At 40.2% G+C, this 12,612-nt stretch overlaps 1 protein-coding gene across 10 annotated transcripts in view; it reads right to left on the bottom strand.

Annotated features, from left to right (window-relative positions):
* ctnnd2b (catenin (cadherin-associated protein), delta 2b) overlaps positions 1–12,612 on the bottom strand; it is a 187,592-nt gene that overhangs the window by 82,292 nt on the left and 92,688 nt on the right. For all 10 annotated transcript variants that reach the window (XM_071491658.1, XM_071491656.1, XM_071491650.1 and 7 more), the window contains 4 exons: positions 12,204–12,238; positions 9,869–9,985; positions 3,231–3,382; positions 2,722–2,895 (listed from right to left, as the gene is read on the bottom strand). In XM_071491658.1, the coding sequence (XP_071347759.1) occupies positions 2,722–2,895; positions 3,231–3,382; positions 9,869–9,985; positions 12,204–12,238 (478 nt within the window). The remainder of the gene's footprint in view (positions 1–2,721; positions 2,896–3,230; positions 3,383–9,868; positions 9,986–12,203; positions 12,239–12,612) is intronic.

Here is a 12,612-nt window from a genome sequence, read left to right on the forward strand (position 1 = left end):
AATCATTGCCTAAGAGGCCAAGATTTAATACAAGTTTGCTGCATTGTAGCTGCATTGTTGACCGACCCCATACAAGGAACTGCTTACAAATCATATACAGTAATTCCATTGTACTAATTGCAAGAAAGATGCAGGATAGGCTTTTTCTTCAGTTGCTACCATGATAGCATAAAGTTAGACAAAGAAAGGGCACAGTTTAGCTTTCACAGCACTGAGGTACCATGTGTTTATATTGTATAAAACACTCAACATCTGCCCCAAATATAACTAATACTTTGATGGTGAAGTAGTTCTCCACAGCACAGTTGAGTGTTGTAATCTTCTGCTCTGTAAGGTCAGTATATAATCGACAACAGGATTTGTTTAGTGCTTCCTAGATTCTTACATTTGTCAATAAAGCATAAAAAAAGTTTTTGTTTTTTTGTTTTTTTTAATATTTGTGTATTTTACAGCAGGATGTGGAAGTAATTTGGCAGAGATTTGGAGAACTGTTAGCCTTTGGCCCAAAAATCATCTGGTTAAACCAATGGTGTAGCCATAACTTCTATGCTGCATTTATGGTTTGGTGGGAAATTCTGTAATCTGGGACATGAATGTAGGTCAGTAATGGTGTTACATGAATGTCCTTTTAAATCCAACAAACAAACCACAAACAAATTAAAAGGTTTAACATTAGTTTCATCTTTGCAAGTTAGGGAAAATGTGGGAGACTCTTGAGGGACCAAATCCTGCAAGACAAGACACATTGAGAGCTGCAGTTATCTGTTCGCTCATTTTCAGTAGCCCTGCTATTTCGGCTACCTATATTGTAAGAGGGTAATTACTGAAGAAGTGCATAATACAACTGTCCTAAAAAAAATAGTAAAATGATCTACACCACAGCACAGTAATGCTCGTTAATCAATCTGCTGTGTTGTTATATCCTTTCACCTTTTGTTCCGCCAAAGCAACTTACCATAATGATTCGTTTCTAATTAATGCAAATATGGTCAAATGTAAAAATGAAGACTATGAGAGAAACAGAAACTGAATAAGAGTTCTAGCAAACTAACCTCCCTCCATGAATATTCATACTCACATAACATCTTTATCAGATGAGTAAAATTAAGTTACTTTGCAGTCCTGAATTACTGATCCATTATCACAAAAAACTTCCATCAACTCTAGTTTGTCTAAAGAAATATCAGATGATGTGATAATAAAGTTCATTGTAATAAAGAATTGAGTAATCATTCCTACTGAAATGTGTCCATTTCAACATGTTTTCCTGCACAAACTTATAAAACAACACAGTTACTGTCTGGAAGATAACAGTGTAATAATAGCTCACACAGCTAATGGTGGTGAGTTAGTATAAACATGCTGGCAAATTAGTTCATCAGCAGTAGTGATAGCTTGTCTGCTCCTCTCAGTCACCTGACCCTGGCTTTGGATTTTCTAGTGCTGACTATGTAAGGTTGTGTTATTTATTAATTAACAATTAAACATATCTGAGATATGTTATGCTAGCTAGGTAAAATGGGCTTATCTGTAACAGGACGTTCAGTAGACCTAGGTTTCAAAAACATCTTATTTCAAGTTCTTTTGGTCTTTTGGTGGGCATGCCAGTATATTCTTTACTTTATCTTGTGAAAAAAAATATGTCAGTTTAAGGTTTAGAGTTTTGTTTGCTGGAGTGATTTTCAACCTGCCACAGTCCAAGGTAACAACAGAGCTTTGGACGGTTTACGTCCCACTCTGTACAATACATAAATCTACCAAAGTCATTCAGAGATATCATCTGGGGACAATGAATACCTGCACGAAATTTCATGGCCATCCAGTAGTTGTTTGGATGAGAAATTAGCTTTAGCTAGAGACAGAGCACCAGTAGCAGGTTGGTATGATGCTTCAATGGTTCTCTCATGTGCCCCAACTTTAAGATTACAGGTTCAAGACCTGCCTGGGTAACTCTATTCAAGTACTGCCAAAGTAATTTCATCTCATTTTAAGATTCTTGTAGCTGGACATATATTGAAAGAGCTATTTGTACATTTTGCTATCACTATATAGCCAGCATTAGCATTAACAACTGTTAACTTAGCAGTCATCAATACAAGAGGTTATAATATGCCCTCTGAGCAGCTGTCCTTTGTCAGGGGCAGACCGGATGCTACAGTGACTCGGTATCGGAAAGTGCCAGGGCTAGCGTGCTTAGCATGCTAACCTCAGTAGAAAAAAAGAAGTGATACAAATAGGAACAGAAAAAAAAGTGAGTAAAGGAGTGAAGTTTGATAATGAACTCACTTTTCTAGACTGGTAAGTAAACAACTGTTAATGCTAACATTGGCTATGTAGCATTAGCAAAATTTACAAATACCTTCTTTCAGAAATTGCAATTTTCAAATTTCAAGCAACAGAAAGCTTTTATGTTAAATGTTTTGATGCCTTTTTGTTTTTTTTGTGGGTCACCACTGGAATCAGTTGAAACTGCTGTGAATCCAAGTATACTACAGCGGTTGTACAATACAAAGGAGCAGGCAACAATGTTTTTAGAAGCTCATTGTGAGCCTGAGGAGGATCAGGAAGTGTAGTATTTCCTTGATGCAACAGAATGGATAGGACCACTAGAAAACTGTAAAACTCTTTGGTTCCACCTGGTGACAGCAGGGTTGTAGCAGTGTTAAGGAATCCACCACACGACAACTGAAGCATTGCAGTAATCTCTTTAGGGATTTGTACCTGTGCAGGCAAAGTGGCACAGGAGTAATACATGGATGGTCCAGCAGGTGCAGATCCTCCATCTGTGGGCATATGGAAGGCGCTGCCATGGGCCTGCTGGGCAAATGAGTCTCTCTGGGACTGGGAGGGAGAGTCTGTCCCTGCTAACTGGGCAGCTGCACGGCTGGATGTCACCTTGAGAGGAAGAGAGTGTGGAGAGAGATGAGAGAAGTGAGCAAAGGAGGAGGTCAGGCAACAAGTGAGAAGTAGAAAGGTATGTAAATGAAGGAGGATGGGGAAGAAGGAGGAGGAGGAAAAACAAGAGAGGGGACAAAGACAGTGCAAAGAAATGGCTGGGTTGAGAAGATTAAGGGGACACAGAATGGGAAAGGAAAGAGAGGCATGAAGAAGAGGAGGACGTGTGAATAGAGGGAGGAAGGATAAGGAAGCAGAAGGGTGGAGGAGGATGGAAATGAAGGGGGAAACAGAAAAAGATAAAATGGAGGGGAAAAAAGAGTGGGTGTTTGTACCTGATTGTAGCTGTGAACTGCCCCTCCGACCTGCCCGCTGCGGCTCGTGATCGTTTCACCAAGTGCCAGAGCTTGGTTACTATGGTAACCAGCTGCTGCATAGGCATCCTGGTTGTTGAGCTGCAGGGCGCTCTGGGACAGGAGTCCTTGTCCTTATGTGAAAAAAGAAAAAAAGAAGAGAAGAATTAACAAAGTACTAAAGGGAAATGAAGAACTTCATGGTGTTTCTTTGATTTAAATTCATAAATTCAGTCTTCTGTATGTGACAAGAGGAATTTGGGTTTGGTGCCGGAGAGATTTCAAGTGAGGATATATCACAGTTTGAGACTTGAAACTTCTGATCATTGTCAAAAGTGACTTTAAGACTTAGTTTCACTCCTGTCACGTTGCTTTTGTGTAACGGTTTGTAACTTTTGCCTCTGTCTTTGTGTACAGATTGTTCATGGCCTTGAAAGCCTTGTGTTACCCAGTACATCCACATGTTATCCAATGATTTCTTTTTCTTTTTATGGGGGGAAAAAATGAATGTGAAAACAACATATACAACTGTCTCAGTGTGAAACCGACCTTGAGATGAAAAAGAACAGAAAAAGACTGAAAGCTGAAATAGAATGAAATAGAATACCTTGACCTCTTTTCTGAGACACCCGTTTGCTTTTTAGCCGCTATGTTATTCCAGCCTCTTTCCGCTCTCTTCCTCTCATGCTCTGTGACCCTTAAATCTCACCGTATTTCTGACCTCCATTTTAAACACACTCCTTCACCGTCTCTCTCTATCACGCCCTCTCTTTCACTTCCTTCACTGCTCTCTACTACACCTCTTCTCCACTCCATTTTCCTGTGTATAATTCAGCAGGAGTAGAGTGTTAGAGTGAGGCCAGTACCACATAAACTCGCGGTGATGCAGTAATAAAAAGTATGTATTAACAGTGTCACTTGTGTCTTTATAAATGCATAAATGCAGTGTTGTTAATAGTTTGAGGTTTTGGGAAATAGAGCTTGTTAAGCAGTTCAGCCAGGAGTCGATTAGCTTAGCTTAGCTTAGCACGAAGAGTGGAAACAGGGAAAACAGCTAGCATGGCTTACTCCTAAATTCAAAAGTATGCCTACCAACACCTCTGAGGGTCACTCATTGTACACAAACTGATGTGTTAAAATGACAACTTATTCCTCTGATTAATACCTTGATGACCAGTGGATGTGTGCAGGACAAGCTTATTTTAAAACAAACCAGCCACATATCAAGGTGTATTTCTCTTTCTTTAAGCAGAGTTGCGACCAACCAGTTAGCATCTAGTCACATTAGTTGTCTGTAGACAACTGGATTGATTAAAATAGGCAGGTGTCTTTTCTGAGATTGAAAAACGCAGCTGATTCAACTCCTGTGTAGACACAATGTTCACCTGGGATGTATAATGACATCCCCAAGAAATACTAATTAACTAATTTGACAACTACATGTTGACCCATAAGAGTACAGAGTAACTAACTATATCAAATTAGTTTTTATGTTTTGTTATGTTTTTATGTTAGTGACAGACAGCAACCTATGGTCCAACATCTAATCTGTCATTTGTAGTGACTTTATGAGACAGTGACCATCTAGAAAGGGAAAAATACTGATGCCAGCATTAAGACATATTAAACTAATCTCTTTCTTCAACATACAGTTCTTTAAACCTACACAGAAGATACAGAGGAGGCTTTTAAAGCAGGCGAGCTTGTCTCACTTTGGGTTGAGACAGAACTAAGGAAAAGCCACAGAATCCTAACTGTTCCTTTGGAGGCAGATACATTTATTATTATTATTTTCTCATTTGTGAAACACAACCAACGGCTCAGCTTCATCCCCGGCTCATTACACATAACCGACACTTTGCGATGTTATCTGTCAACTCTGGTAACATACACTGCTGTGTTAACACCTTCCAGTAGAGCTGTTTTTATTACTACAACTCTACACCTCTACACTCAGGCCCTCATCCAGAATCTACCAAAGGTCAGTCGTCCAGACTTCAGCTGGACAGTCGCACAGTCAGATCCTACTGAGCTAGCAGCTGATCTGCCATCAAATCAGCTGGTTAGCCAATGGTAACTTTTCAGTTCATGAATCAGGCATCAAATGTTTTCTTTTCTAATTAAGTACCTTAAAAACTGTAGTCGCCCGTTACATTTTACGTCAGCAGTCAATTTGTGACTGTGGATGTAATTTATTTTGTCCAGGTACGTTATGTCAATTTGCTGTGAAGCTTTGTGGTGATAAATCTGTACAATAATTCATGTCTGGCACTGTAACTTATTAACAGCAGGTTCACAGAGGCCACTGACTCCAACATCACACACAAATACACCTGCAGCACCACTGAGATAAAATGCTCTTTGCTAATTTTGCATGCAGCCTCATTCATGTTTATGAAACATTAGCACACAGATAATTTAATTTCTCGTGTAAACAAGCAAACACACAAAGCCTGTGACACTTAACACAAACAGGCTGTGTGTGTGTAATTGACAGGACACATGCATGATAGATAATGAAAAAGCATTTACAGCATGTTTTGTAGACTTGTGAACTGTGGATTTGCTTTGATGGCACATAAAGTTTGAAGTGAATTTAATTTAAGTTAATTGAATCATTTGAGGAGGACAGGAGGGCGGGAGCTCTTCGCTGCGCGGCAGCCAAAACGCTCCCATCCCTCTTATTAAAGTCCTGTTAAATTTTTGATGCACCCTTGATTTATTCACTTTTGGTGATGATAGCAACGATGTGCCTCATCAACAGCTTTAATTACAGAAATAAAACTCATTTTTTACCCAGAATGTCACTTGAAACATGATGTCCCCCAGTAGCACTTTGCTCCACTAATGCATAAATTCAGCAACAGCACATGTGCAACCACTTTTACATGCATTTGCCTTTTCTCCCTGCACTGCAGTATAACTTTACCTCATTATATCACCTCTAAGTTCCTAGCGCTTAGTATTTATGCTCTTCAAGGAGTTCTTGAGCTGTCCTCCATCAACACTGGCAGTCCCTTTAATCTCTACTGATGCCACTTTTTTGCCAGCAGTCGAAGAATCAAACAAAGAGAAGCAGAGACAAGAGGAAACTCTGCCTGTTTGTTATTACTAAAGACAAGAGAAGGAAAGATCATAGTGTGCCAGCGGTCAATATCCACTGCATGGGTTAGATAAAAGTCAGCACCTAACGGCAAATGGAGTCACTGTGGATAAGAGCGTTAGAAAAATAAAGCTCAACTTGAAGTGAAAATTTACTTCAAGTGCAGCAAATGGCTCCTGTAGGCAGTGGAGCTGGTGATTGCGCATTATTGAAAATGTGATATTAAGCTGAAGGTACTGGGGGAGTTTACTAGGTCAAAGCCTCCATGTCCAATAGAGACTCATCTTGGCGAGTACACACACACACACACACAAAAGTAGAAAATGCAATGGAAGAATCTGTAACTCCTGATGGATTCACACACTGCACACATGCACACAAACCCAGATCTGTGTGTGTGCGTGTGCGTGTGTGTGTGTGTGTGTGCGCGCAAAGCCAGGGGGTGTTTTCCTCAGTTTTTGTTTGCCACCCTAGGTTTGTTTCATATGGCTAGTAGAGCCTTCAGGGAAGTGAAAAGCCTCATAAATACATTATCACTCAGATGGCAAACACTGAAGGCTCCATTGAATCCATCTGAGGTGAGTGAGTGAGGGAGTGAGTGTGTGTGTGTGTGTGTGTGTGTGTGTGTGTGTGTGTGTGTGTGTGTGCGTGCGTGTGCGTGTGCGTGTGCGTGTGTGTGGAGGAAGAGGTAGGAATGTATTAGTGTATTGGAAGGAAAGTAATGTGGTGCCATAAGAAGGTTTCTGCCTGTGCTTTTTAATATGGTTTCAGACTTGAATGCACACACACACAAACACACACACACACACACACACACACACAGTACACCTCACTCACTCCTACACAGTGATTGCATGCATGAACTCACACCACATCTTGCATATACTTGCATGCAAAGTGTGTACATTCTTACACTAATAAACCCACTCGAGCTCATTTATCTCTTTTTATGTCAGACACACACACACACACACACACACACACACACACACACACACACACACACACACATATACTTGTACTTCCATCTTTGTGAGGACACTCATTGACATAATGCATTCCCTAGCCCCTTATCCTAACCTTAACCATCACAACTGAGTGCCTAACCCTAACCCTAACTCAAACCTTAACCTAAACCTAATTCTAACCATAACTCTAAAACCAAGTCTTAACCCTCAAAATGTGATTTGAAGGTGTCTCAAAAAGTGAGGACCAGCCAAAATTTCCTCACTTTCTCAAAATGTCCAAAAATACTTTTTTTGGTCCTTACTATGTAGCAAGTACAAGTACACACACACACACACAAACACACACACATAAAGTTGGGTGACCTGCGTTCTCTATTGACACATTTTAATATTTTATCAGTTCCTATTTGAGGCATGTGCAGCATGTTACACACACACACACACACACACACACACACACACACACACACACACACAACTGCACACACAGTCCCATAAAGCTGCGTCCAACACAGTCACACACACACACAGATTAACATGCACGCTGGTAAGCAACACTAGCATGAAGCATTAAGACACTCAGGGTACTTGGCTGCTGTGTCGCACTAATCTGCTCAGCACCTTGAGTAAAGGATGATGCTGTGTATGTGTGTGTGTGAGTGTGTTGCAGGTGTATGTGTGTGTGTGTGTGTGTGTGTACTTGTACTTGCTACATAGTAAGGACCAAAAAAAGTATTTTACTAACAGAGTGAGGACATTTCGGGAAAGTGAGGACATTTTAGCCGGTCCTCACTTTTTGAGACACCTTCAAATCACATTTTGAGGGTTAAGACTTGGTTTTAGAGTTATGGTTAGAATTAGGTTTAGGTTTAGGTTAAGGTTAGGGTCAGGGGCTAGGGAATGCATTATGTCAATGAGTGTCTTCACAAAGACAGAAGTACAAGTATGTGTATGTGTGTGTGTGTGCATGCGTGTGTGTGTGTATCTCTTCATATACACTGTATGTGTGATGCTTCTTTACACGCCTGTGATCATTTTCCTAAGTGTTAAATAACAACTATGGGCTTATGTGCCAGATGGATTTTTTTCACTGACTGCTTCTTTCTGCTTTTTTTTTTTTTTTTCTTTTAAAGCACAGTAAAACAAATACAAATTGACCATTTCCTGGCAGATGGTGACAAATTTATCACTTGAAATGCTCAGTAATTTTTGAAACAATGGGTCCTTGATTTCAGACAGAGACAAACAAAAACCGATTTGATTTTTGTCGGATGAAACAACAACGGTCATGGCAGATTTTATCAGCTGTAGCTAGCTAATTACGCTGACGTTGCTTCCGTGAGTTGGTGGAAAACATCGTTTCAGGCCGAGTTTTTAAGCATTTAGTTGTGATGGTTGAGGTTAGTGTAAGGGCCTGGGGAGTCCTCACAAACGTAGAAGTACAAGTTTGTGTGTGTGTATGTGTGTGTGTGTGTGTGTGCCTCCCCTCTCTGCACTGTGAACAGCAGGCCAGCTGACACCTCAGCAAGGATGGATTAGCATATCAAACTACTGGCACGTCTCTGCATGCCGCCTGACACCTACTTCTCTCCCATGGGAGTGACTATAGGAAAGACATGGGTCACGTTTCAAGGTGCAGCAGGCAGCTGCCTTCAGTAGAAAACCTCTGGACATGTGCTACTAGGCAAGTATCAAATGTAGACAAACTTAGCGACTAGCTGGTGAACACGGTGGATCAGTATATTCATTGGGTGCTGCTCCATGTCTGCTACATAAATAGGCTAACATCCTTCCTGTGTTTACAGATTTTCACTAACTGTCTTAACCTAAAAATTAGGTTAAGGCAGATTTAAGGTAAGAATATACAAAATTTACAGAAAGATCACCCTTTCCTCTGTATTACAACATATGGCTTCAAACTTTATGCAGCGTTTGCATTCTGCTTACTAAACACTTAATGTCAGGTAGCTTCAACCTGAAAAAAAATCTTCTGGAGCAGAGAAAAAGTTGATTTATGTTTAAGGTATAAATAGTTAGATTTACCATGGGTGAACCCACAGAAAATTAAACATCATCAATACAAAATCCAAGCAAAGAACCTAATCATGCTGGACACACTTACAGATCTTGTGGATTACCACTTTTATACTTAAAATTATTTTATTTTGTCCGGTTGCTTTTGGAAACAGACAGTTGAACCTGAAACAAGTCAGTGAGATAAAAATAGATCTTACAGGCTTGATTACATTTAAAAAGGACCCTGTTGTTTTCTTTTCAGTATTTATTGAATGAATGACTGAACACACTCCTTTCAATGTCATATTACTCACTATTGTTTTATTGGAGGCTGGTTTTGTGAATCACATTTGCTTGGTGATTTCAAACACATTTGACATTTTAATAAGTCAAAAACTGGATACTCCAGTTCTGAGGAATATCCACCCCTACTCGTCTTTACCTGTTCTCCTCTAGGCTCTCTGTCTTGGCTGTCTCAGTAAAGCACCAGGAGAAATAGTTTCCTCATTTCTTAATCATGACATTGCTCTTACTGTCTCCTGTAGAAGTGTCCTGTGAGTCCAAGATGCCTGATTCCTGGAGCGATCGGATGCAAGAGTCCACCAGCTCCAGGCCTGTCGTCAGCTCTTCTTCTATGTCCTTCTGTCCATCTGCAGGTGCACAGACAAAACAGGAAACAAACCTGAGCGGAGAGAAAGACACAGCTTCTCCTGCACTGTGGGATGGGACTAGAGCTACATTCATGGCTGGATTAACCCACAAGGGCAGCCCAAGGCATAAATGAGTTATGGGCCCCCACTGACCCCCGATTTCTCCAGCTCCCTCTCCATTGTGAATGTACCCATTAACCTTCAAATACCCATCACGTACAGTAGACATCCCAGACTATACATGGCAGCCATACAGGCTATCCTGTCACAGGTTTGCAGTATGTGAAATGAATTTGTGGTAACACCACTTTATTTAAGAGTACGTGCCTTGTAAATGACCTTTCACTGAAATAACAGGTCTTAACCGTTTAAGCCTGACATTCTTTCTCAACTCAGTCAAATGGAAACAGACATTTTGGCATTTTCTTCTGTTTCAAAGTAAAGTTACAGGTCAAACAAGAAGTGCCAGCAAATAATGTGGCCTGACTTTCCATGATGCAGATTCACCAAAAGCAGGCTAAAGAAGCAGAGATAAGATAACTGTGCTTAACATCCACCACAGGATCTTGGAAATATAGAAAACAAACAATACATAAATAGCAGCAGTGACAGAGTCCAGCACCTGATCGATGCTCGAGATGTTCCATTAACATAGTTGTTACAGCCTCTTCTCTGTATCTGTTTAAATACAGATATTTACTGAGTGTTGTAAACTTGTGTACATTCAAATGAATTCAAATTGCTTAAAACTTTTTCTCCTACAGCTAAACATATTGTTTATCACCACTGACATGAGAGCTGATGATATTTCTAGGTATCTAAGAGTCATAACATCATTAGCCTGTAAATAAGGGAAAGAAATGCAGGCAAGGCCAGACAGGTTCAAAGGGTTGAACTTTTACATACACGCTCCTCATCATATCCATTAAAACTGTAGTTCTGTTGAGCTGAGCAACAGAGTTTTTCTTTTCAAGAAATTTGCTGCAAACGTTTATCAAAGTCTGTTTTTGCTTAGTCACGAGGACGTATTGAGTGCAGGTTGATGAGGTAAAAAACAATTTTTTTTGATTTAAGCAGAAAAGTCTGAATACTTTCTGAATGCTCTGTAGATACCAGGCCCTTTGTCTGTCAGAGAGAAACTGATAACATGTCCAGCGCCTTCAAGTTAGAGACGGTCTGCCAAGGCAGATAAAACCTTCAAAATGAGCAACATTAATCTCTTATCAAGGGACGGAGAGAGATGGTAGTAGTAGAGGCCTTAGTGAGTGGATTTAGGTGGCTGATTTTACTCACTTCGACTGATGCAACTGCAGACTGATATTGATGCTGTCTGTGAGATATTTCCAGTGCTGTTGGAGGCATTACGGGGGATTTACTCTCACCCTCACACACAAAAGCCAAAACTGATTTGGTTTTTAATGATTCCTGACTGTTGACGAGATCAAATGGTCTGATTGGAGTAAGCAAAAGTTTTTCTCTTTTATGACAGAGTAAATCTCTAAGTCTCTCTGAGCCCAAGTGGTCGAGCTTGAGCACAGCAGATGGATGGAAACCACTGAAAGCCTTGAGTATAAAAACATTTTCACCACAAGGCTCTGAGCTTCCTTGTGTTTAGTCACCTCTTTGTTGGCAGAGGTCGCCAACCCTGCACCCAGATAATCAATCTACTCTCAGCACCCTACAAATCTCAACAGGACTGACAAAGAGGGAGAGAGAGACAGTGTCATGCCTGTGTGGTGGTTTTTCAGCTAAAATGCTGTCAAAGAAGTTGTCAGGCCCAGAGAAGTGTCTTAATTTGACTTTGTAATTGTCTAAAGGCCTCACGCTCATTGATTCTTGTCATTCCTCATGGAAAACACTTCCCATCTGGCCCCACAAACAGGTTCAACTAAACGCTGAGATTTATTTGCAAATGCTGTTTGACCTTTACTCAGCTGTCAGGAGGACTGAGGTTTGGTTGGGGAATCTGAGAGACAGGGTTTTTTAAATTTTTTTTTTAGAACAAGTCTTTCCTGTTTGGGTTTTGGTGCAGAGAGGGAATTGATTTCAGCATTTTAACTGCAGCAGCCACCACAGCTCTTGTAAAGGACTGCACCAACGAATTGTAAGTGCCTGATGGGGGATTTTACAGTGGCTACCAATGTAATAAGCACAGTCAGCAATGAAAACAACAGAGAACAAGACAAAATGTATGAAAGTATTTAGGAGGAAATATTACCTTGGTTGTTCCAGCGAAATTTTTCATCTGCTGAACTGCAAAAGACAAACAACAGAAAGCAAACAGTGTTAGAAATATTGTTTGCTGATGCACTAGAAGCATAACTTTAAATTGAAACAGTATTGCCATCAGTCTCATATGACATTAATTGTCTCTTTTTCCCATCGAAATCCACTTTATACTACTTTAATAAAACAAGGATAGAATGGAAAATTCTAAAGGTCTCATATTGTATAAAGTGAGATTTATTTTGTGTATGAAGTGGGGTGTCTTTTTTTTATATAATAAAGCAGGTCTAGGTTTTATATTAAGACTGTGAAAGTATCAAAGCCTCAGTTCACAGAGAAATGCACACATCCTGTATTCAGAAAAGAGCCTCTTCTGATTGGCTCACCAACCTGTTGTTACT

The sequence above is a fragment of the Trachinotus anak genome, unplaced genomic scaffold (assembly GCF_046630095.1).
Source record: "Trachinotus anak isolate AG129_WGS33_773 ecotype Australia unplaced genomic scaffold, CSIRO_AGI_Tana_v1 ptg000012l, whole genome shotgun sequence".
NCBI lineage: Eukaryota > Metazoa > Chordata > Actinopteri > Carangiformes > Carangidae > Trachinotus > Trachinotus anak.